The 25275-nt window shown below is 41.7% G+C and overlaps 1 protein-coding gene across 2 annotated transcripts in view; it reads left to right on the forward strand.

Moving 5' to 3' along the window:
• The window catches only part of plcl1 (phospholipase C like 1), a 136773-nt gene that overhangs the window by 60741 nt on the left and 50757 nt on the right, over positions 1-25275 (forward strand). Inside the window, exons 1-7 of one of the 2 annotated variants that reach the window (XM_039599941.1) lie at positions 6197-6413; positions 7127-7201; positions 9339-9626; positions 9767-10057; positions 11076-11467; positions 15677-16799; positions 17733-17909. In XM_039599941.1, the coding sequence (XP_039455875.1) occupies positions 7184-7201; positions 9339-9626; positions 9767-10057; positions 11076-11467; positions 15677-16799; positions 17733-17909 (2289 nt within the window). In that variant the 5' untranslated portion in view covers positions 6197-6413; positions 7127-7183. Of the gene's footprint in view, positions 1-6196; positions 6414-7126; positions 7202-9338; positions 9627-9766; positions 10058-11075; positions 11468-15676; positions 16800-17732; positions 17910-25275 lie in introns of those variants that run through there. The other variant, XM_039599940.1, reaches the window with a different exon arrangement.

Here is a 25275-nt window from a genome sequence, read left to right on the forward strand (position 1 = left end):
CTTATCTGCTTTTCCATCCTTCTTATCCAGTGAACTGCTGCCATTGAAGACGAACGTCCTAATTCAAAGTGCAAATCTGATGCCATGCATAATAATGCAGTAGTAACGACACAGCATAGGTCAAGCACAAGCACAAAAACAGTTAAGAAGGCAGTTGCAAAGGAAACGTAAAGTAAGTAAAGTATAACATGGCTGCTTAGCACTTTAGTATACCAGTAGATAAATAATGTCACCTTGTAACTCTTCAGTAGCCTGTCACATGATAAAATGTAAGTGGACAAATATTTTCTACCTGGGATATTGTCTGGTCGAACTTCTTAATCAGCTGCTTAAGCCAACTAACGACATCAGTAACTTCCATCCACCGTCTGCTTTTCCTGTCACACGGAGCGCAACTTGCGAGTTCTCCAGCAGTGCTTAGTTGAGCCGCACGTCACCAACTAGTAGTATCGCCTCCTCGCGTGCCGTCAACACCTGGTTGTACTTGACTTTGTTATTTGTGGTTTTTAAAGTAGTAGTTATTGTGCGCTAGAAAATGTAAACGTTTAGCGTTGTGACATCGTGTTTGGACATTTTTGCAGCATGTAAAAATTGATGCTGATATTATCTTGACTGATGTGAAAATGGCACATCACTAATTACTATCATACAGCGTTACATCCAAAATGACACATTACAAACATAACTCTGAAATTTGAAACCACTGCTTCAAAGATAAAAGTCATTGCATACAGACATGAGAATGTTCCGACTGTTGACCTTTATGCTGTTTCTGTCCTCACTTATTGGGGACACGATGAGTGTAAAATGACTGGAGCTTTGGACGGATGTGTTAGGTAGTGCTGAGGTTGTTTTTGGATAATCCCTACTTCCTGTTCAAGGAGTGATATGTACAGAACGAAGGAGTAAGTTTATCAGCAAAATAAAAAAATGCTGAAACAAAGTCTTCTGGAAACTATTCTGGTCTTTTTCTCAATGTTGTTATTTATTCCACACAATTATAATATGGCAGATCAGCACTGGCCTAACCATGGCCAACATGCACTTCTGTGATAAATACATGTACAGGCTGCATTTTCTCACATCATTAAACAAAACAGACAGGATGTTACATTATATTCAAACCAGTGGCCTGCTGGGACTTAATGAAAGGCAAAGACAGTTGTGTCTGTGGTGGCTGTCCTGAAAAAACAAAAACAGTTGCTCATGAGCTGAGAAACAGAGGCCTCTTGATTTGAAACATGACGTTAAAATATACTAATAACAAAATAACAGGCTGAATTAAAAGGCTTGGCCAGTGTGTGACTTGGTTAACTGTGTTAACTTAAATAAAGGGAGAGATTGCTTTATCCTGGTGTCCTTCATTGATGTATATTTTTTAAATTTTACTCGATGAGCACTGCTGGGCTTGTGGTGCTGGAATGTAACTGCATTTTCTATCGTGAATAAAATTTGGGCTTATGAGATTTACAAATAATTACGTTCTGTTTTTATTCACATTTTACTCAACTGTTCAAATCGGGTTGTTAATGCTTTGGTAGTGGCTGTTTTAACTTTGCCTTTTAAAACTACATTTTTAAAAGGGAACAACTTACTAAAAACAAGCCTCAGTTGTCTGCAACTATTTAAAGTCAGTCAACTAGAATATTGGTAAATGTATTTATACAAATCTAAGATGTCAGCAGTTTTACTTTGCATCCATGGAGCTCGTTGATCTTAATTTGGATACATATTGGAAAGTGTTACAGCTTGACTTTAAGTGCAACACACTGGAACAGTTGCGGGTCATTGTGACACACAGCAAATTGCGAGTTGCAGTGGCTGTAAGACTGTGGATGCACTGGCAGCGCAGTAATCTATTTTGATAATCTACTGCCAGTGTGCTGAGGGATAATTAGCCAGATCGTGCCATCAGATTGGGGCTGGATTTATGCAAGTGCCAGGTGTTGTCTGGTCAGTGTTTGTGTGTCTGTGTGTGCGAGACACAGAGCTTTATAAATGAGGCTAACAAGTTAGTCAATATATGGAAACACTGAAGCAGTCTGCAGGCACAGCATAGGCATTGATGAATGGCACTTTGTGTGCGTTTGAGTGTTTTAAAAAGAAATTCATGTTAATGTCCGAGGTAATTCAGCACCGAAGGTCGCTGTGCAGGAAGGAGAACCTGAATGAAGGCTGTTGTTTCTTTTAGTGGTTTGTAAAGTTGCAGGGATTGATTATTGCCTCCACCTTTATTTGGTTCACAAATCATTAAATGTTACATATAAGATGGTAACATGAGTGACATGTGTTACTGTGGGGTTCAAATATTTTCTATCACAAAAAAAACCTGAGAGATGAAGTAAGTTTATTGATTAAACATGCACTAAGCCTAACATCATAATGGTTCTCCAGCTCTTCTGGGCCGACACCAGGACATCGCCAGACCAGCTGGAGACATAATCTCTCCACTGGTCTCGCACCGGGACCTCCTCCCAGTTGGACATGCCCTAACACCTCGCCTAGGGTTTGTTCTGGAGACATCTTGCTCAGATGCCAAAACCACCTCAGCTGGAGGCTTTAGATGTGGAGGAGCAGTGAGCTCCACTTGAATGACTTGCTTGTGCCCCATACAATGTACAGTTGCGGGAACATTAGTTTTTATCAAGATTGGAAAAGCCAAACATGGAGTCATTAATTCTTACACAGGTTTCAGTCATACTGAGCTTTTGCCAGCTAAATCTTTACACTGGAAACCACATTACAGACCCACAAGAACCAAAGTCTAGATATACCATCAGTGCCACTAGTCTGTGTACTTATCAGACCAAAATATCTTCCAAATATATTCCATGCCTATTGCATTTAACTTACCTTATACAATACACTTTAGGTTTATTTACGTCGTATAGAGCTTCCTGTACGTTTGCCTGCCTGCTGAGTAGGAGAAGACAGTTTTATTTTAAACGTTTCATTTAGTAGTTCTGTGATTTTGCTCAAGAAGATTACAATTAAAATCATAGGTTAGTTTTGTTATTAATACCAGCATTGGCTTTGTAGTTCTCCCTTTACATGCTACGGCGCTCGTGTTGTTTTCCTTTTACTGGCTCAACATAACAGTGCCCTCTGGTCATCAAACCAGCTTAGTGCAAAATTGTTTTCCCAATTTGGTGTGGGAATAAACGTGACATGCCTGCATTCCCTCTGGGATAAACTGTAACACTGGTAGGAAGACCTTGTTGTCTGCCATAGAGTAAATGCTTTTAGCTGGTTTCAGACCCGGTGGCGAGATTAATGAAAAAGATGGGGTGTATTCGATCGTTGAATCGTACCATATCTAGTTTATAGACTGCCTACAGCAATAAAATAAAAGTCACAGCTAAGTAACAGTTTTGAGCTGCTTTGTAGAACAGACGAAAAGTGACATTTAACCCATCATTATACACACAATCCAAACAGCAGTTTTACGTATACAGTGAACACCAAAGAATTATGGTTACAGAGCAATAAAGCCAGGATGACACAATTAAAGTTTAATTTTTTATTTAAAAAAAATAAACCCATTAATTATACCCATTAGGCATTAGCAGAATGTACTCTCCCCCAGAGGCTGCATTAATATTTTAAGGAAATATAACACAAAGTAAGACATAATACAACACGACCAGTAAAACGCACATTAGCCCTCAGCCGTTAGCCTCCCTCTGGGAAGGATTCCTGTGTTAGGCCTTCATGCTGATGCAGCTCTGGTCAGACAGTTCTGCTATTCTTACTGTGTCATTTCTAACATTTATGTTTGAAAATATTGCATGCATGGCACTTCTTTAACTGATGACTATTAAAGGTTTTTTTGGCTCATGGAGGCGACAGAGTTCTAAGATGAAGAGGCTTCATATTTGCCTCTGGCTGCTTCCAGTGGCAGATGGCTGCCCCTCCCTCAGCACAGAGGTTCTTCCTGTGAAAATTGAGTTTTTCTTCCCCGGTGTCACAAAGTGTTGCTCAAAGGGGTTCATCTGATAGTTTTTTTTCCTCTATTGTTGCTGGCTCTGCACCTTACAATAAAAAGTGCCTTGAGGTGACTGTCGTTGTAATTTGGCGCTAAATAAAATAAAATTGAATTGGAAATCATTATTCTGTGCTAAGGGTCCATTTCAGACGATACTCAGAGCAGTTTCTTTTTTCCTCCTGTGAATGTGGTTTTACATTTGTTACAAAAAAAGAAGAGTCAATAAAGTAGGTTTTCTATTTAGAGAATGCATAGATGTTTCTTGTTTTACGTCACAAAAGAATCATGACATCTTTGGATTTCAGAATGGATAAAACAAAGCTGTTGATGGAGTCACATTGGATTGAAGTATATGGAGACATTTCCTTTATTTGTTTATTGTTTGGATGTAGAAAACAGCCTGGAAAGAGATTTCTTGTTCATTGGTAACTCCCAGTTACTGTGACGAGACAGATATTGGCTAACAACTTTGCACCAGTCTCCTCGCTGTGTGCAGGTGCTCATACGAGCCTATCTGAGTCTTGTCTTCTGTGCCCAGTTGATATAACCAGGTATAGAAATAGTGTGGCAGTCCTTAGTGAAGAGCCAGCTGTTGTAACCACTTTATCTGCTGTCCAAGGCTTTCCAGCACAATGAGCTATTGTTCTCTAACCATGTATTCTACTTGTGTCCCGTCTCCTACTAGTCTGCATTTTGTGTCTGCACTTGTTGCATCACAGTCCTCCTTTCATCTCTCATCTTTGCTTCTTTGTGCCGAATATTTTATTTGTGCTTGTTTCCATTTGACTTGTTTCTTGCATATCCACTTAAGTCCAACCCATTCTCTTAATTTGTCTAGCATGACCTTTATTACATCTCCTCTTGCCTCCAGCTTTTGGTTCCATTTCTCTGGACTGTTTCTCCATCTGGGCTGATTTTTTCTTTCCCCTGGCAGTTACTCAACAATGAGAGTGAGAGTGATCACATCTGAGTTAAAAAGTGTGGTGAAGTCAAACACAAGGGAGAGTTTAATGCAGACGGTGGATTATAGCTGATAGATGGCCTTTTGAGGCCAAACAGGACTTTGCATTAAAGGCTTTTTTAAGGACGTGGCCTTACTTTCCTGGACGGCATTCTGTGTCATGCAGTGACAGTGGAAACATGTAGTCTTACAACGTGCACATGCTGGATTAGTAACGACAGCGAGCAACATCAATGTTCTCAACTGTCCACGCTGCCCCAGAGCATCACTAGCACAGTCAAAGAGATGCAGTCTATGGCCACTCCCCACTCTGATCTGTCCACCTAAATACCCACTGACCTGCTTTCTGTAAGCTCCTCTGTCCGGCCTCTGCTCACCAGTGTAATGAAAAAGACATTCTGTGGCACAGTAAAGTGAATAAAGACAAACAAGCTGTCATTTAAAACTCTGACCTTGCTGCTCATCCGTGTCTCTCTGCGTACTGGGAGGTGTACGGATATGGGAATTGGAAATCAATGTATGTTTGTGTACCGAATAGGACGAGGCAACGATTTTCAACTCTTCCTCTTTTTCTGCCTTGTTCCCTTTCTTTTGTTCAGAGGTAATCACTGCTGGGTTTGTCCTGTCCTTATCTCTGTTGTGTAGTGGCCTCTGTTTTTTTCCTGCAAAGAAAAAATCATTTGTAAAAATCAGAGCAATATTCCAAAAAGTTGCATTCAAGTAAAAGTACTGTTTCTTTTTCAGATAAGAGCGTGCAAAGGATTCCTTGCCTGCTATAATTATTTGAAAAGGTGCTTCATATGATAGTTGATGACTTTTATATTTCAGTATTAACAAGCCAATAATAAACATTTCTAAAGGGTGCTTACAGGTAAAGATGACATTCTGAAATATTACATAAAACTGACTGTAACTACACCGTGATGTTAGGATCAGGGTTTCCAAATCAGTTGCTAATGAGTAAAATCTAGGATCTGCTATTTCTTTGTGGTGTTGAGTTCAATTCAGTTTTACTTTCATATGAAAGTCGCTTAAATCAGCGTCCATGAGTCATCTGGTACCGGGCCGCGTGTGAAATTTATGGTTTTCAGGGTTTTTATCGTTAACTCGGTTTCCCTGGGTCTTTCCCATGTTGTAGCTGGGCGTCCTATTTTAAAAGAAATGTTTACGCGTTACCATAGCGACCAGAGAGCATTAGAAGCAGAGAGGAGGACGTTACTCTCAGTGTTGTTGGCGCATTTCAGGAGGACGCTGCTAATAAAGTTACACAGTGAATTCACGTTCATAAATGACCAAATTACCACAGTTTCGGTCGGATCATTTTATAGGCCGGTCGGTGAAAATATTGTCTGACATTAAACCGCTCCGTGGCGCAACAAAGGCTTTCTTCCCCGTTCTGATGCTGGGTTTGTAATTTAGCGGTTGACTAAAGTCAGAGAATTGCTGCGATGCGATGTTGACGAGCAGGTAAGGAGCAGTAGATCAGGCTTACCCAGTGAAGCGAGTGTATTTCCAATATTTAAGGAGAAGAGCAGTTGCTATTAGCAGACTTCTCTTACAGTATATTGTATGTGTACAGATGAAGCACTACTTGCCGGTTGAGCACCAAAGCAAAGGAGTGTACAGCATAGAGGTGGCCAACTCTGCACGCAATTACTGCTGTCATTTTAGCTCCAGTGGTTAGAGCTCATTAGAAATCAGCAACAAGCCATTGCCGTCGTTAAAAATTCCTCGCAATAGCTCTAATGAAAGTAAACAATGACATTTGCACATGAACTTGCCAATCAGTCTGACACAAAGACAAAGGCAGGAATTCAAAATCCCAGCAGGGCTCAAAGCAGGTGTGTGTGTGTGTGTGTGTGTGTGTGTGTGTGTGCTGTAACAAAAGGGGAAAAACAGTACTTCTATGGTGGTTCTGCTGCCCTCGGTGTCTCCACTGCTCTTTAATATTTTTCTATCAGTGAATATTTTTCATGTCCCAGGTCTTTCTTAAGCCATGCCTCAGATTTGTTGAAAGGAAAACAGACTTTCCACCTTTCCCTGGAATACCAGCGTATTAGGAGGGACTTTTCCCCCCAAACATCTCCAGTCCTACTTTTCCAGGTTTTATGACTGTACATCCTGCATGTTGATGCTTCTCATTTTTAACCTTTAGCCCGTCTGTCTTTGTCTTTCTTCAGGATCCCTCAGTGCAAAAGGTGGGCGGAGGCAGGAAGAAGACGGTGTCCTTCAGTAGTATGCCCTCTGAAAAGAAGGTAAACTGGAAATAAATGATCAAAATCAGTTTCACATAGATTAGGCAGAATCTTAAAGGGAATTCTGATTATCTCCAGGGAAGTTAGGTTACAGTTACATTAGGGAAAACAATGCCTGGAGACTACAGTCAACTTGTGATCTCCTTTCCTTGCCTGACCACTCACAGTCAGTCACTGTCTTCAGATTTACTTTGGTGTGCCAAGACCACGATAAAACAGGGATTATACAGCAATCAGACAGTCAGATGGCTATTAGTTTTCTGTTGAACTGGCTCAAGTAGGCACTTACATGCCACCTGTTTGCAGTAATGGTGATAAATATAAAATCTATTGCCGTCTACATGAGACACATGGTGCTGTACCAGAACCAAGGGCGGGTTGCCACTAGCGACTCTCAGCCACACACTGGGCCATAAATTTGCTGGTATTGCAACTGATGCTGCAGCTGTTATGATGAGCCGAAAGAAAGAAGCAGCCACACTCCTGTGTGAAAACATCACACCCAACCTCGCTGTCATTAACTGCATCACTCACAGTTAGAAGATGTTACTGTAGATGAATGAAAACGAAAAAAGGTGTGTCCCTCCCTGTAAGGAGATTTACAGATTTACAGGCACCATTTAAAAAACCGGGGGGGGGGTGGGGTTATGCTGCTGCTCTGTAGAGAAGCAGAAAAACATGTGTTAGGCTACTGTAGTGTATTAGTATTACATTTATAAATGATTTCATATTAAATCGTGAAGTTTATGCCAAGAAAGAGCACTACATATCCAACTTTTGATCAAGAAGAAGTTGTGTAAGACATGTATGAGGACAGCAAGACAAAGGTGAGGTGTGCGGAAGAAGTGACAGAGGGGGTGGGGTTACATGAGAGATCTCCTCTGAGTCCCTTCGTGTTTGCAGTGAAAATGGACAGGTTGACTAAAGAGGTCAGGCAGGAGTCTCCATGGGCGAAGACGTTTGCAGACGACATTATGATCTGTGGTAAGAATAGTGAGAATGTGTTAGATATCCTGAAGAGGTAGAGGTATGCACTGGAGAGAAGAGGAATGAAAGTCATTAGAAGCAAGACAGAATATAAGTAACAGCTCAGGTTGAGTGGTTAGGAGACAAAGTTAGAGAGGCCATGTGCAGAGGAGGAATCATGGGTATAATGGACAAAGGGTGTTGAATATGGAGCTGGGAGGCAGGAGGAAAAAGGAAGACAACAGAGGAGGTTCATAGATGAGACACACGGCCCAGTAGAGGACATCATGAAGTCTTTTTTTGAGTGTCTGGTCACAGACATTCACACCAGTAACCTGCTGGAGGTCATTTCAGTAAGGAGAGATCATTAGAAAGAATGAACATGATTTATTGAGAGACAGAATATAGATAGGTGTTTGGCTGGTGGAACAGAACCCCAGCTGTGAAAGGGATTAGAGCAGGGAGAACAAGGCCGGGAGAAGATGATTGGACACAAACAGCTTTACAGTGTGGGAAAGTGGGCGTGATAAGACTTAGATTTAGCCGGCAGCACCTGGGAGCGGACAGATGTGAGACCACAGATCTTCCTTATTGAACTTAGCTCAGGCAGTGCTTGTCCTGTTCCTCCTTGCACAAAGCAGCAGATACTGGTGCTGCTGATATGTCCATAACCCTTCAGCAGGACCAGTCTCCTATCTGTCCAGCTCTCCTAGAGTAACTGGCTGCCTCCTACTATATCCTCCATGCTCTTTTGACTGGAGACACAGCAAACATGCCAATGGCACATAAGGAGTAAGGAGCTGCAACCTCTGCAGGGTTGAGGTATGGCCGCATTCTACCAGTAGAGAAACTAACCCAGCTAAATGCAAAACCAGTGAAGAAACATAAAAGGTTAAAAAACATAAAAGGGGGGATAAATGTCAGTGGTCTCCACCTGTAAAACCATTCCTGTTCTGTCTCCTTGTTGGCTCTGTAGTGCATCAGTTTTTAATTTCATCAACACCAAAGCATCTGAAACTGATTAACAAATTCTTCCTTTTCCTTACCAGATTAATATCCGACACAGAGACATTAATAGGACATATTCCAATAAATTGAAAGTATATTTTGTCTGAAAAAAAGAAAATTCACGTGTGGACAGTGAGGTGTTTTTGGTGATTTTAATTTCCAGGTCAGCAGTGCAGCCGACTGTTTGGCGTTCATGCAGGGAGGGTGTGAACTGAAGAAGATCCGGCCCAATTCCAGGGTTTACTGTCGTTTTTACACACTGGATCCAGACTTGAGCTGCTTACGCTGGGAGCCATCCAAGAAAGATGGAGACCGGGCTCGGCTTGACGTTTCCAGCATTCGAGAGGTCCGCACTGGGAAGAGCACCGAGACTTTCCTCCACAATGGCCCTCTCTCTGAACATCTGGCTGAAGAAGCAGCCTTCTCTATCATACATGGAGATGACTACCAGGTAAGAACGGAAAAACAAATGTGTGTAACTTAAGTGTCAGCAGAAGAACAGTGTCAAAACATCTGTGTATAAACATATGAACGAAGAAAATCCCTAGTGTACACCCAGCCAGTAAACCAGTTATCCATCTTTCCCTACAGTCTCTAGACTTGGTGGCATTGTCAGCTGATGTGGCCAACATCTGGGTAACAGGTCTTCGTTACCTGCTGGCTCATCCTTCCATCGTAGGAGGGGCTGGGGGAGCTGTAGCAGGAGGAGGACCAGGTGAAGGAGGGGGGGTGGCCGTTGAAGGAAGCCTGGGAAGCAAGATGAGGAGCGAGTGGCTGACAGCAGAGTTTGCCCAGGTCGATGAAGACGGTTACGGGATCGTGTCAGAGGACGTAGCAGTCGCCACCATCTGTAAACTGTGCCCTGGTATCAAGGAGGCCAAGGTGACAAATATGCAATACCACAGAAACTTGACTTGCAGTATTAGATATGACGCACCACCAGTGCATAAATGTATTCTTATCTGAAGCTGTATTTTCCTCAACTTAAGAGTAACAGTAAGCTCCAGCTAGACAGAGTTAGAGACTGCCTTCAGACATTATCAGAGCAGCACAAGAGCCAGATTTCCTTCAGAAGCTGGTGGAGACCAAAAACCTAGCAAAAAGAGAGGATTATTTTAACTCTGTAATCAAGGATATGATATCAGATGACTGCTAATATTGCTCCATAACTGTTGGCTATACTATTAGGAAAGTGAGGGTCAAAACTGTAGAAAAACAATAGCTGCTGTTCACTAAAAGTTGAGAAGGAGGCTGTCACACAAAGCTTACTGACTCAGAAATAACTGGACATTTTGAGTTCTGTTTGCTCTAGGTTTTATACCCACAAAGCCAACCCCCAGAGCTGCTGAGATATTGTGCATTAACAGAACTTGCGCATTGTAAAATACAGCATCATCATTTAAGCTCTTTGCAATCAGGACTGCATTTCAGAACGACATGTTCAGCTACAATCACAGCTAAGTGATGTGTTTCCAAATAACACTGATTGGAGCAATAGGACATTTAATCCCTCATGACGAGGGATTTGTTGCTTTCTGCTGTTTCTCTTTTGGATTGCTGTTGCCTCATGCAGGGCAGCTCCTTCTCCCTTTTCCTGCCTCGTGCCTTATTTTGCTTACACACAGACTAAGCTTGGAAACTTAGAGAACATAAATGTCTGCACTGGCACACATGGGTGAGAACACAGAAGATACAGAAAGGAGAATTCAGAGCAGACAGAAACGATGGCTACATTGTGTTATATAATTTAATGTGGCTCGCTTTAATGAAAAAAGATAAGTAAAATGTAATCCTCTTTGCCAACTTCACTGAATGAATGAGGCATAATAGCTGAAGTTCTTGCTTAATTAACTGTCCGGACTTTCCTATTTTCATCCACTTCCTCATTGTTTTTCCTCAGGTGCGTCTCCGTTTCAAGGAGATCCAGCGCAGCAAGGAAAAGCTGACCTCCCACGTGACACGTGAGGAATTTGAGGAAGCCTTCTGCGAGCTTTGCACACGGCCAGATGTCTACTTCCTGATGGTGCAACTGTCCAAAGACCGCGAGTGTCTGGACCCTCAGGACCTCCGGCTCTTCTTGGAGACAGAGCAGGGTTTGTCTCTGGCTACCACCGAGGGCTGCTGGGAACTACTGAGGCGTTATGAGCCTTCTGCCCAAGGCAAGGAGAGAGGGCTGCTGGGTCTGGATGGATTCGCCCGCTACCTGCAGTCTCCAGAATGCCAGCTGCTTGACCCAGAACAGCTAGGGGTTTGCCAGGATATGAACATGCCTCTGTCCCACTACTACATCAGGTGAGTCAAACAGATCAACATGACATCTTTTTAAAAAAAAACAAACAAAATAAAAAGGGTTCTTTTTCTGAAGCAGTTAAAGAAAACAATAGGAGTGCACAAACAAACCAAAAATCAAACCAAAAACGATTCCTACACCTGAAAATGAGGATGTGCTGTCAAATGTACTGTAAGTATAAGTATAATATTTATGCAAAAACCCTGCAAATCTAATTACATCTCAACACAAAACAAATGCCACAAGGAACATGTTTTAGTTACAGGTGCCGAACCCTAAAACTCGCGGCTGTCATGGTTCTGGGTCTTTTACACTGAAGTATTCTGTTTGATTCACTTTTACTTCATGTGTTTCTTTAGTATTGTGAGTCTTTCGTGCTTAGATCCAGCTTCTGTTTTTATTAGAGGTGATGTAATTTGTGAGTGTCTCCCTTCACTTATATTTCCTGTGTTAAGTGTTCAGTGTTTCTATTTCCTGTTTTACAAAGTCTTACTTGCAGTGTCCTCAGTTTGAATTGTGTTCATCTTTGTTTAAGGCAGTGGTTCCCAAACTTTTTTTGCCAGGCCCCCCTTTGTTTTACAAGAAAAATGTTCCCCCACCTAACCCCCCCCAAACACATCCTCCAAACACACACACCCATATTTTGCTCCATTGCGGTTTATTTGACACTTCAAACATTTAGTAAACAACTAAGCAAATACAAGTAAACGGCAATAAATTACAGGTAGTAATAAAATATACTACTAACTCTTTTACGCTTCGTCCACACCTACACGGGTATTTTTGAAAACTCAGCTGTTTCTATGCGTTTGGGCTTTTCGTCAACACGTAAACGGCGTTGCGATTCACCGAAAACGGAGATTATTTAAACTCCTTTTTGCGTTTACGTGTGGACGAGGATTACAGAGTTCGCCACGCAAAGCGACAAAGGTATGTGCCTCTTTTCACGTCACGCTGTGCGCCACGTTATTGTTTACATGAGATGAATTGCAGAATGGCAGATAGAGACAAAATACTGTTACTGTTAATCTGACTATCTGCAGGTTTTACACACAGTTACTGTCCCTCCATTTAGAAAGGCAGAGGCCTCACGGTGTGATTATTTTACGTGTAGTTGTTTTTTTCCTGTGTAATAATATTCAACATTGCTGTCAATACATTTTTCAAAAAATGTCTCTCTGTGCAAAATGGGTTTAAACACATAAACAGCTGTGGGATACTGTTTGTCCGTGATTTGAACAGGGGAACAAATCGTGGCAGGATCAGCCTGATATTATTTGTATCCCACTGTAACTTTACTGCATAAAGAGCTAACATGTCCAAAATGTCAGGAGTAGTTAGTCATTACAAGAAGTGTTTGTGAACTAAAATCAACATTGCTGGATACTGTTTGTCCGTGATTTGGAGAGCCCAGCGCTGCCGTCAAAAACCTGTCCACAGTGCAGCGGAAACTAATTTTGCAGGGCAGACCTACATGCTCCTAGAGTGCACTTGTGCAGGTGAAGCCGATAAAAAGGAAGATATGATTTCACCATATTTTTCTAGTCTTTGGCTTGGAAGGAAGTTGGAGGGGAAACATATTTGGCGATGCTTCATCTCCTGTTTTTGAATTACATATTTGTTATAGTTTTTGTGTGGGAGCCCGTTGAAGAAAACCTGTCCACAGTGTGGTAAAAAGCACATTATTTATACTACTTTTTTTTTTTCACACTGTTCGCCCCCTGCAATGGCTCTCAGTTTTGGTAGCCCCCTAGTAGGCGGGCCCCACACTTTGGGAACCTCTGGTTTAAGGTCACTTGTATCATGCTCCTAGTGTGTTCCAGTGCTTTCTTGATTGTAATTTACAATACTTTATCAGTGAGTTTTCCGTAAATATTATACATTAAATTAATGATTGTAATTAGTTTTTGTGTTCTGGATGTCACAGCTGATAAAAAGTCGTATTTTGCTAAAACGTTAGCAAAGAGGCGATTTAGACGCAAATTGCATGTTGCCACAATTTCAGTGGGATTTCAGGTGGTTTTCTACTGGAAATGTACATTGCCATTACAGGTCAAAACACCTGGTGAGGAAGCAAGTAAACATTACTTTACATACTTGCTATATGTTTTTGTGGAATTACATATTTGTTATAGTTTTAGACAAATGAAACAAGTGTCCCCACCTCTGAGGTGAAGCTAGTCAGAACTAGTCAGAGTGTATAAAATGAGCAGCCAGTTTGAAGATCTAGAAATGGCCTTTAATAACCCCATAAAGCAAATGTGTGTGGTAAAAATGCTGTAGACTGTATATTTTAACACATTATCATGTATACTACTTTAAATTTTCATTTAAAAACAGTTAAAGCTGCACTGTTACACTATTACATCATGTCTGTACGTCGCTCTGAATTAATTCAGGGACTGGTTGCTCTTTCAAGGCTGGCTGTCCACTAATCTGCCAGATTGCTCAGTTTACTCAATGCACAGTGCAAGCCGCCACTAAAACCAACATAGAAGAAAATATCCATCGTTAAATTGTCAGTAACTCCTGCTTGTGTGGATGTGCTCAAAGCCTGCCCTTCTTGTGCCATGATCTGAGCCTCTGTGCTGTCCTTTAAACCTGCCTTTTCTAGCCACTGGTAGAATTTCTTGATGTCAGGCACTTCCTCTGTCCGTCGATGACACATCCCATGCAGGGGATTGGTCATTCATGATAGTTCCTGTTCCTCTCTCTCATCACCCTCTGTTTTCAGTTGCCTGAGGCACTCTTGGAATAGCTCATCTTGGGGGTGATGTATTTGCGGATGTTTCATGGTTCATTCTGGATTATGGCTCTGTCACTCACTAATCCTTGCCCTTGGGGTGTTGGACTTCATGTGGAGACCTCCGCGCATTGTAAGGAGTTCTTTTTAGGAGATGGATGCCACTGATGGCATCTATCGCCTGCTCTGCCTCCTTGGCTCTTATTTCTACCATTCAGCTAGCTTCCCAGCACCTCTTTTTCCTTCTGGAGGTATTTGGCTGTGCTGACCTTGCACCTTAATCATGGTTCCCGTGGGTCTGTGGGACACCCAGGTACTTGAAGCTCTCCTGTATGTCTACTAGTCTTCTTACTGACAAATCCAACCCTTTACCTTCCCTCTATTTGCAGCCATTCAGCCACACTTATCCAGTCCAAATGACATCCAAATGTCCTCACTGTAGATCCTGGTGAGGTGGATCACTGAGGCAATGTCTCGCTCACTCCTGGCATGCAGCTTGATCCCATCCATGTTCCAGAAGTGGCTAATGGACACTAAACTTCTTAATTTATATCCATATCAACTTTTTGAAAAGAGCTGATTGAGGGGATTGCAATAAAAGGACCCGATGCACACAGCGTTGCAAGTCTTTATTTTCACTGTCCTTCATGCTTTTATTGGAGCAGCTTTCCAGCTGCCTTCTTCCCTCCACACCACACATACTCCCGTCAGGTCTTGGCAAATAATAGGAAAGGCATGACCAGGTGATGAAGAACAGCTGTGTGGTTCAGCCTCCACTGCTCCACCCCTCCCACGCAGCTGAGCCACACACCCTGCCACAGAGGCAAATATGCACAACAGCAGTGGGACAGTCCATCACCTTGGTATATTTAACACTTGATGGTAACTTGTGAGACTGCCTTGGAGTTGGCCTCCAGCGTTGTCTCCTATTGAGTTCCTGATGAGCACTCCAGTATCCGTGTGTGGAGCATTAAATGATAGACTTTCCTAGGTGGTGCTCAGGTTGGTCTGACAGGTTTTAAATCCCTGGTCTATGGCTCTATTGGCAAGGACCTGGTGCTGATGGAAACACTGCACTTGCTAAGCGTCCCAGTAATGGAGTAGCGTTAAACTGATAAAAACCCAATCCTAACTTTAACCTTAATTCTTAGCAAATCAGAACATGTTATTTATATTTTCATTAAATTGTTTTCTCAAGTCTTGGCACTCAATGAACAAAGAAAATAGTAATAATCACATGAAAACGTGCATTAATAAACAAACAAAACTTAAGGTAGGACAGGAATGTCACCTATGAAGACTTAAATAAGCCTTTAGAAAGTTTATTGATTTCTGTATATCTTTCCCTCTTGCCTATATTTTTCAAGAGCAAAGCTCATTGAACCTTGAATTAAATGTTAGCAATATTAAAATGACACATGATTTGCGTTGCTGCCTGATTTATTATTGATTTGTTTTTCACCCTCAGCACCTCATACCGCTCCTACCTGTTGGATGACCAGGTCCATGGGAGAGCAGATCTTGGAGGACTGATCAAGGCCTTGCAGTCTGGTTGCAGATGCCTGGAGTTGGGAGTAACTGATGGCCCAGAGGGGGAGCCTTTGCTCGGGGTCGACTGTGGGCCTGATATCCCACGACACCATCATCATCACTACCATCACCACCACCATGCACCAGTCACTATCCGCTCTGCTCTGGAGGTGGTCAATAAATACGCCTTCCTGACCTCTCAGTACCCTCTTTTGTTGTACCTGTGTCACCGTTGCTCCCCAGACCAGCAGCACACCATGGCACAGCACTTGAGGAAAGTGTTTGGATCACGTCTTTACACTCCAGAAGCCCTGCCAGTCAGCCTGGGAGGACGAGCTACAACCTTACCCTCGCCTGAACAGCTTAAGGGACGCATTGTTATAGTGGGGAAGAAACTCCCTCCAGACCATGAAGGCTGTGATGGGGAAGTGTCTGAGGAAGATGAGGAGATAGGAGGAGGGGGACCTCTGGCAGGAAGAAGAATGACAATACCTGGTGAGGAGGAACTGGGTGTGGTCTTGGTGGTGCCTCCACCCTCTCAACCCAGGAAGCTCCGTCTCCACAAAGAGCTGTCAGACCTGGTGGCTATTGCTCGAACTGGAAGTCGTAGCTTCTATGCCCAGAGAGCCAGTCACAAGCAGGCTCAGCAGCAGACTCCCCCCAGTAGTCCATCCTCTCCCAGCACACCGATGGCTCCCGAGCTGCCTTACTGGACACTATGCTCTTTAGGCGAAGGAGAAGCTGGACGGCTGACCAGTGAAAGCCCAGAGGACCTTGTTATGTTTACCAAGCGCACCCTAACCAGAGTACGACCCAGCTCCGTGCGTCTGGACTCCAGTAACCCTAACCCACAAGGGTACTGGAAAGGAGGAGTCCAACTTGTGGCCTTGAATCAACAGACCCCAGGCGCAATGTTGGACCTTCACCGAGGCCGCTTCACACAGAACGGAAGCTGTGGTTATGTTCTCCGACCTGCCGTGATGCGGGATGAAGTGTCGTATTTCAGTGCCCACACGCAGGGCTGCGTGCCAGGTGTCCCACCTCAGACCCTTCGTATTAAGGTCTAGATGTTACTCTGTTTTTCCCCAACATTACATTTTTCATTCTGTCGCACTAACCCTCTAAGGTGATGAGGTGACTCTGACCCGCGACAATCGGAATATATACTTTTTCTTTTTATTCGATCAGTCATGCAATATCCTGTGTTGGCCCTGCATTAGTGTGTACCCCGCCTCTCGCCCTATGGTAGCTGGAATGCAGGCATTTAGTGGGGTTAAGTTCACTCCTGATCCTAAATTGCCCATAGGAGCAATCTTTGCCACAAGCAAAACCCTTTTTTTGTGAGCATTGTAACAGAGATGAAATTAAAATAAACTAGGTGACATTACATTGTTCAACCCTCTAAATCAGGGGTCTCAAACTTCAATGAGCTGTGGGTCACTGCTGGCACTCTCATCACATGTGAGGGCCACTTTAGTGTTCAAGTAGTACAAAAAAACAAGCAAACAAAGAAGAAGACATCCACAAATATTTCTGAGAATGTAGTGTTTTTTTTGTTTTTTAAATTTCAAATATTCTATAATAAGACAAAACTGCAAACGTGAACTCAAGCCTTTCATTGAACTACAAATTGGTACCCTCTTCCTGCCTGGACACGTGGCAGCACTATATAATTATAATTTTGTTCATATTTAACAAAATAAAAATGCAGACATAAGTGTCTGACATACCTCTCTGCTCATGTTGCCTTCAGATTAAATCATTTTGTGCTTTTTAAAGAACTTATTTTAACATTGGACTCAACAACAAACAAATCAAAAAAAGCCACTTCAAGGGCCAAATTGCATCATATTTCTTCAGGTCAATATACAAGTAGGGGTGAGGTGGGCCGCAAGTGGCCCCGGGCCGCGAGTTCGAGACCCCTGCTCTAAATACACTAAAATGCAAAAGTCTAAAACAAATTTAACATAAGCTGCTTGTGTTTTACTCTGCAGATTATCAGTGCCCATAACCTACCCAAGCCCCAGGGTTCGGGCGCTAAAGGAGAGGTTATTGACCCATATGTGGTTCTGGAGCTGCATGGAGTACCAGCTGACTGTGCTGAGCAGCGGACTCGTACTGCTGCTCAGAACCAGGATGACCCACTGTTTGATGAGACGTTCGAGTTTCAAGTAAGTTATGTTTCTACATTATGAAACTGGCAGAAATGTTTGATGCTGCTCTCTATTTATTACATTTTTTGGGAATATAATAGGGGTGAGCAGCTTCATTAATAACAGTCAACAATATTATATATGATTCATGTTATTAAGATCAATAATAGATAGTTCCCATATTTATTGAACTGCATTTACCTCTTGATGCGTTCACTGTCTTTCATGGAAGCCCGTTTCCGCCACAAAAAAAAGTGTCCATAATTTAAAATTTCAAGTTATTTTTGTTTATTTTTGTTTAAATCTGGTTGGCTCCATAAAAAAATAGTCTTTAAAAACTGTGTTTAGTCCATCTGACCTGGTTGATCTGGTCGAGGTCTGTGAGGATTCGTTCCAGTGTTTGCTCCCTTCCCGAGTTCCTGTTTTTTTGTATGTTTGTCACACTTAACTGTTTCAGATCATCAAACAAATTTAATTATTTATATTAGTCAAAGATAACACAGGTAAACACAACATACAGTTTCCAAATGAAGGTTTCAGGCTAGGACTTAAAATTCAATTCAATTTTATTTATATAGCGCCAAATCACAACAACAGTCGCCTCAAGGCGCTTTATATTGTACAGTAGATCGCACAATAATACATACAGAGAAAAACCCAACAATCATATGACCCCCTATGAGCAAGCAGTTTGGCAACAGTGAGAAGGAAAAACTTCCTTTAACAGGAAGAAACCTCCGGCAGAACCAGGCTCAGGGAGGCGGGGCCATCTGCTGCGACCGGTTGGGGTGAGAGAAGGAAGACAGGATAAAGACATGCTGTGGAAGAGAGACAGAGATTAATAACAGATATGATTCGATGCAGAGAGGTCTATTAGCACATAGTGAGTGAGAAAGGTGACTGGAAAGGAAAAACTCAATGCATCATGGGAATCCCGGCAGCTCACGTCTATTGCAGCATAACTAAGGGAGGATTCAGGGTCACCTGGTCCAGCCCTAACTATATGCTTTAGCAAAAAGGAAAGTTTGAAGCCTAATCTTAAAAGTAGAGATAGTGTCCAAAATCAGCTTCATTTTAACTACATCTTCATGTGGTAACTTTCTGTTGTCCAAACAATGTAGGTATCTAGGCTAAAATTGGGATTCTTTAATTTAATTGACATCTAAATTGCACACAGCCATACTTAAAGCAAAAAGTCAGCATTTCCAGACTGGCATTGCATCCATGACTGGCAGTTTAGTGCTTAAAATGATTACCTGCTGTTTGGAAATGGATGTTATTCACTTCGTCATATGGCTTACACTTTCAACCAGGCAATTTTTTTTTTACCATGATGAAGCAGCATGACCTCTGTGACCTCTGTGCCTAAAAAAATGAAGCCGATGCAAAAGTGCGACAAAATCCCGATGTCACTTCAATTCAATTCAGTTTTATTTATATAGCGCCAAATCACAACAAAAGTCGCCTCAAGGCGCTTTATTATGTCCTTCTAATGATGTTGTAAAGTTGTCTTTTCAGTTAGTTTTTGCTGGGTGGAATAAAAGTTACACAGTTAGAGTGACCTTTTCACAGATATTTTAAAAAGATTTCGGTGCACCATTAGGATAACGGACCTTCTCCCAGGTCACATTATTTGAGTATATTGACAGTTGCACACCATTGACTATACAGCAAGCACTGAGAAAGCCATAGTTTGTTTAAGCCATTTACATAACCGCTTCAGCTCCTTATAATAATCCTGCTTATAGACTGCATAATATTATTTTGATTTTGTAGAGAAGATTGTTTGGGTTGGTTTTTCCTAAAAAAAGAAAGTAAGCCTGGAGACGTTTAATGGAGGACAGGATGCTTCAGAGGTTTCAGTTCAGTGAGATTACAGTGAGAAAGAAAAGGAGTTTGAAGCATGACATCACTGGATCAAGAATCATCCACTAATCTGGCCCTGTGCAGACTCAGATTATATTGCATAAAGTTGCATTTTAATGTGCGATGTAGTGTGTCCTAGATTATGCATTGATATGAAGAGGAAAATGTCAACAACGTAAAGGAATCTCATATGATTTCAGAGAGGTTTATGTCTGCTCTTATTTGGACTTTGCACCTGCTTAAAACTAAAGTCCAGAGTGCTTAATTGGAGGAGAGTCAAGATCAAGATATAAATAAGATGCTTCTATGAATACACTTACGCATGCAGTGAATTTATCATGGGTGATGGTACTTGATGATTGGCTGATGGCGCTTTTTGGTAACTTTTGCTGACAGCGGCTTGCATTACTGTGTCTGAGCTATAATCATAAGCTGTCGCCGCGGATATGTGCTCTGCGATCACACGATATACGCATGTGTACGTAGCTCCCTGCAGACATAATGTACATCCTCAAGGACTGAAGAAAGAAGGGCATAATACCTGTAATCAAGAGACTGTAATTGCACTGTCTCTTTGGCAGGAGATGACATAAAATGAGATTTGAGAACGCAAATGCATGAGATGCAGCTGTGTCCCATTTAAAATGATACCTTCATCTGAGTGTTACATTAGGCAACTTTGGTGGTGGGTCAGCCGTACACAGTGTTACAATCCTGTTAGTTTAACACTCAGACCAAAGTTCATTCTGGTGATGGACAAGAGATCATGCTTCACAACGAGGCTACTAACAGCTTCAGTTTCTTTCTTTGCTGCTCACAGTGAGCTGACAGATAAATGGTGAATATATCAACATCTATATATTTCTATATATCAGGTCTTCAGCTGGACTTTATTTATCATAAATATCAACAGACAATTTATGATTCAGTAACAAGTGTTTAATTAAGGGAGATCACCATGCCGACATGGCTACACATCGGTCACTTCCCCATGACCTCATGTGCTGCCAAGAACTGTAGAAGCAGCGACTACTCTTAGCTCAACTGCAATTTGCCTTTAATTTTACCATCTAAAATTGTTATATGTCATATCTATAATAGAAAAATGCAGCATTATGAAGCCTTAGCGTTCTTAAGCCTCAATTGAGCTATTTTTGGATCTTCTGCATACTCATATCGGCATTTCATGGCCAGGTGAGACAAAGGTCTGACTCCAGTCTTAACTCAGTTTTGTTACTACATTTTAGTTAAGTGCTGCATGTGTACTACGACGTACCTACAACATCAGTATCAGTGTCTTACCACACAATAACCTGATCTTGGCTAAAATCATGTGAGTCGGGTTCTTTGGATTGATTTCTTATATATTCCTTTCCTCACGGTTTTCTTGATGAAATGATAGTGGGCACAAAAACATGAACAAACTGAAGTAAATAGAGGAGATGCCATACTTATCTGGGCCAGTATTGCCATGATAAGCCTATTGTTGCCAGCTGATTTTGATGGTGAATGACAGATAAGGTGGTTTAAACCATCTAAGGGGAACAAAAGTAGGAAAAGGAGCCTGTTAGAGAGTCACGCCAAACAAACAGTGTCGAAAATCTTCTTATCTGGAAACCGCATGGATCACACCTGACCGTAGAAATGTGTTGGGGAATGTTGATCTGGTGCTGGATTCTGAAATGTCCAAATAGTTGTTTGACTCTGTTTTGAGTAGTTCTTTTATTTGTCTGATTTGTCCATGTAGCAACTGTCAAAAGGTTTGCTAAAAACTGCAGTCAGCTGGTTTGAATAATATTGGAACAGCATTTGACATGTTACACCGTAGCTGTCTGTAAAACCAGCGCTGTGCGATGACATAAAGCTGTACTTGAGATTACATTCTTTCTTGATTTTTCCTGCTTTCTGTCCACGATGAAATTACTCACAGCAGTAGTGGCTTTTCCCTTTTTGTCGTCACTGCTGAAGACTTTATTGGATTTGTCACTGGACAAAACTGACCAGGGACTCTATGCTTACAGTGTACACTGCCACAGTCTTTAGTCTCATTAGCATTAGCGACTGTAACCCAAAACTAAGCAAGGAACTGAAGTGCAGTGCGCCTTGTCACACACATAAGAAATCCAGGACCCCACTAACATGCAAGTTGGCCTTCAAGAGCAGCAGCTCACAATCAGACACAGTTGATTTCATGGTGTTTGGTTAAGTGTGGTGTCAGCCCTTTGCTCTTGTATGTCTTAATCACTGGTCCTTCAGGCTGAGGGACACTCACCAGTCCTGAGCGCTGAAGAAAACCTCACCCTCAGCTGTCTGCACTCAATAAACACTCACTAAGAGTTTGTTATACAGGTATCATAGTATACGATAGTGTGATACAACAAAAAAGTGCGTTACATGACATGTTATCATAGGTCATAAAGGATAAGATAGAGCTTCAGAAAGTAACCAAAGTATCTAAAACCCTCATCGCTTCTTATACACTTTTATTGCATTTCATTTGTCAGAAATTTATTTGTCAGAAATCTGACCATTGAAAACATGTTGGTAGAAGCTTTTTTAAAAAAATCTAAAAAACGAGACTTGAACCCTCTCATTTTAAAAAGTAGTAATGTACCGTACATTGTTGTAGCTGTTTATAGCTAGCTAGCGCCCAACTGTGTATAAGTGACGTAAATTTCATTATCAGATGATGAGCACAAGGCTCTCAGCGTGCCCTGTTTTTGTGATACTACTCTATAATGCACCAGTTACACGCGTACCCTTCAGGAAAGTGGAATTCAAAGAAGTATAACATTTGTCCTTGGTGTCTGCATTTTAGCCACAAGCTAAGCAGGCATTATTTGAGAAACTAGACAATTTCTATAAAATCAACCCACTGAAATGTATTCTCATAGGATGGCCAATGCAGGCAAAGTGAGTAACTCCATGTGAAGAGGCTCTAACAAAGCTGTAGACGTCATCTGCAGGGCTGAAAGAACCTCCTGTGGGGGCTGCAGTATCAGCAGCTTTTAGGTCATCAGTTGAAATGTTACCCCCGATTACCAAGACTTGAAACTTACCCATACTTCATCCACCCATTCTCTTCCCCTTATGCTTTTCATGGTCGTGGGGGCGCTGGAGCCTATCCCGGGGTAAACCCTGGACAGGTCGCCAGTCTGTCGCAGGCTAACATATAGACACAGATAACTATTTGCACTCACATTCACCTATGGGCAATTTAGAGTCTCCAGTTAACCTATACTCACTAGTTGCATGTCTTTGGATGGTGGGAGGAAGCCGGGTGGTATTTCCCAACCACTGTGCTGCTGCACATAGGTGTGCTGTGGTTCCTCCTGACTAGTACTCTTAGTGATCGGGGTGAGTAACTGGCAGAACAATTATCTTCCACTAGAGGGCAGTACAACTACCTGCTCTAATTAAATTGGTTGCCAACTGCCGGTAAAAACAGAAGAAGATGAAGAAGAAATTACATAATAGTCATGCTGCAAGTGAGACAACGCAGCGCGTAATAGCAATAGATAAATATTTGAAAAGAAAAAGTAGCTAGTCTGACCTGGGTCCTGGAGAAAACTCCGACCTAGATGAAGGCCCTAGCAAGAGTGGTGAAAGCAAAACAGGTATACTGGGGACCAGTGTTGGGCAAATTACTTTGAAAAAGTAATTAATTATAGTTACTAGTTACTTCTTCAAAAAAGTAACTGAGTTAGTAACCGAGTTACAATATTCTAAAAGTAATTAATTACTTGAAAAGTAACTATTGCGTTACTTTAAAAAAAACGTTTAACCCTCTGGGGTCCAGGGTATAATTGGCCATTTTTAACTACTTTTGATTTTCTCTCCACATTTCACCTTTAAAAACTATTTGTTTGCCTTGTTTGGTATCATTCTTTTCAGCACAACCTCACGTGTCTGAATTTACAGTTATGTTCTCATTTTGACATACTGTATTAACACAATTGATCTAAAATCAGACAAAAAACATAAAATCAGCATAGAAAAAGTTATATTTTTACTGTAACAACCACAAACATCTTTAATGAATCATATTTCATAACTTTAAATGCAAATATAAATTGTCAATTTTAAAATCCTATGCACAAGTTTTGCAAACAACAAAGTTATTTGCATCCATTTACCTTTGACCCTTTTTTAAATAACCATTTCAAACTATTTACAGAACAATCAGCTGTTCTTCAATAAGATGCCACACAAATTATTTGTGCCACTCCAAAAAAATCATTTCTGTCCACTATAAAGGAGAACATCACAGCCTGATACCTGCAGGTCTGACAGCAGCAGGTGTATCACTCCTGTTTCTACCTGGAGACAGCAGTCGCCTCATTGTTCTGACACACAACACAAAACTATCCACAACACTACACACTAACTACACATGACAACACATTAACTACACACTCCAAACACGCTAAACGTCACAAATCTCACATCTCAAAATTCGCTCTCTCTCTTTTTCTGCTGTCTTTCTCTCTCTCTCTCTTGCCGTCACTCCTAAAACTTCCCCTGTTTTTATTTTGGGGGGTCATAAGCAGAGAGGTCTCGCTGCGCTGTGCTTAGACAGTAAACATGATGAAACTATTGAGGAAAAAATGCCGCGTACATCTTGTTTATCATGACTCTGGTTTTACATGGCCTATCAACACAATTTATAAACTGGTATATATCACCGTGTTGCTTTGTCTTTAAGTGGTCATGTGATTGACTTACCACGACTACTTTATTCTTCCTCAGTCAAACAGCAGCACTCATGCGATTGTTTTGCCCCCTGAGCTCCAGGTGTTGTGCTAGACAGTGATCGTGATTGCCGTCCGCGGGAGCGCGCAGCTGCTTAAAGCTGTAGCGTCCAGATTACTTACAGCTACTTCCTGCAGCTGATATAAGATGCGGTAAGCTGAACACAGCTTCAACCGTCTGTTTGTTGAAAAATAGTAATGGACCGCGTTTCCTTGTTAGTAACTGTAACGGCGTTGTAACGATAGGAATAGTAATTAGTTAGATTACTCGTTACCCGTTAGTAACGCCGTTATTCCCATCACTGCTGGGGAAAAACCGAGCCAATTCTGCTATACCTGGTGTGTGGGGAAAAATAATCAATATGCTTTTTGTGACATTTTTGTTTGGTGTTGTGCGGTGTGATTTTTCTAATGTGAAATATGTGCCGTGGCTCCAAAAGGTTGGGAAACACTGATCTATGCTCCTGCCTTTTAAGACCCTGCACACTTAAACCTACTTTTTTCTGATTGGCCAGCTTCCAGAAGCCTGCTGAGGGGTATACCTTACAAACCAACACTGCAAAGCACACACCTTACCCTCACCGCGACTCAATGCCTAATTTTTTCCCATGTTTGGTATGAAAACATTGTAACATTATTTCAGCAGAAAATTTGAAAAGGTTTGTTCATTTCATTTAAAAACTATTTCCAGGCCTGAAATATGACTTATATGGTATAAAAAATGTAACTCAAAGAAATATGAATGCATTATTGTGAACATTATGTAA

This window comes from Oreochromis aureus, linkage group 16 (assembly GCF_013358895.1).
Source record: "Oreochromis aureus strain Israel breed Guangdong linkage group 16, ZZ_aureus, whole genome shotgun sequence".
Taxonomy (NCBI): domain Eukaryota; kingdom Metazoa; phylum Chordata; class Actinopteri; order Cichliformes; family Cichlidae; genus Oreochromis; species Oreochromis aureus.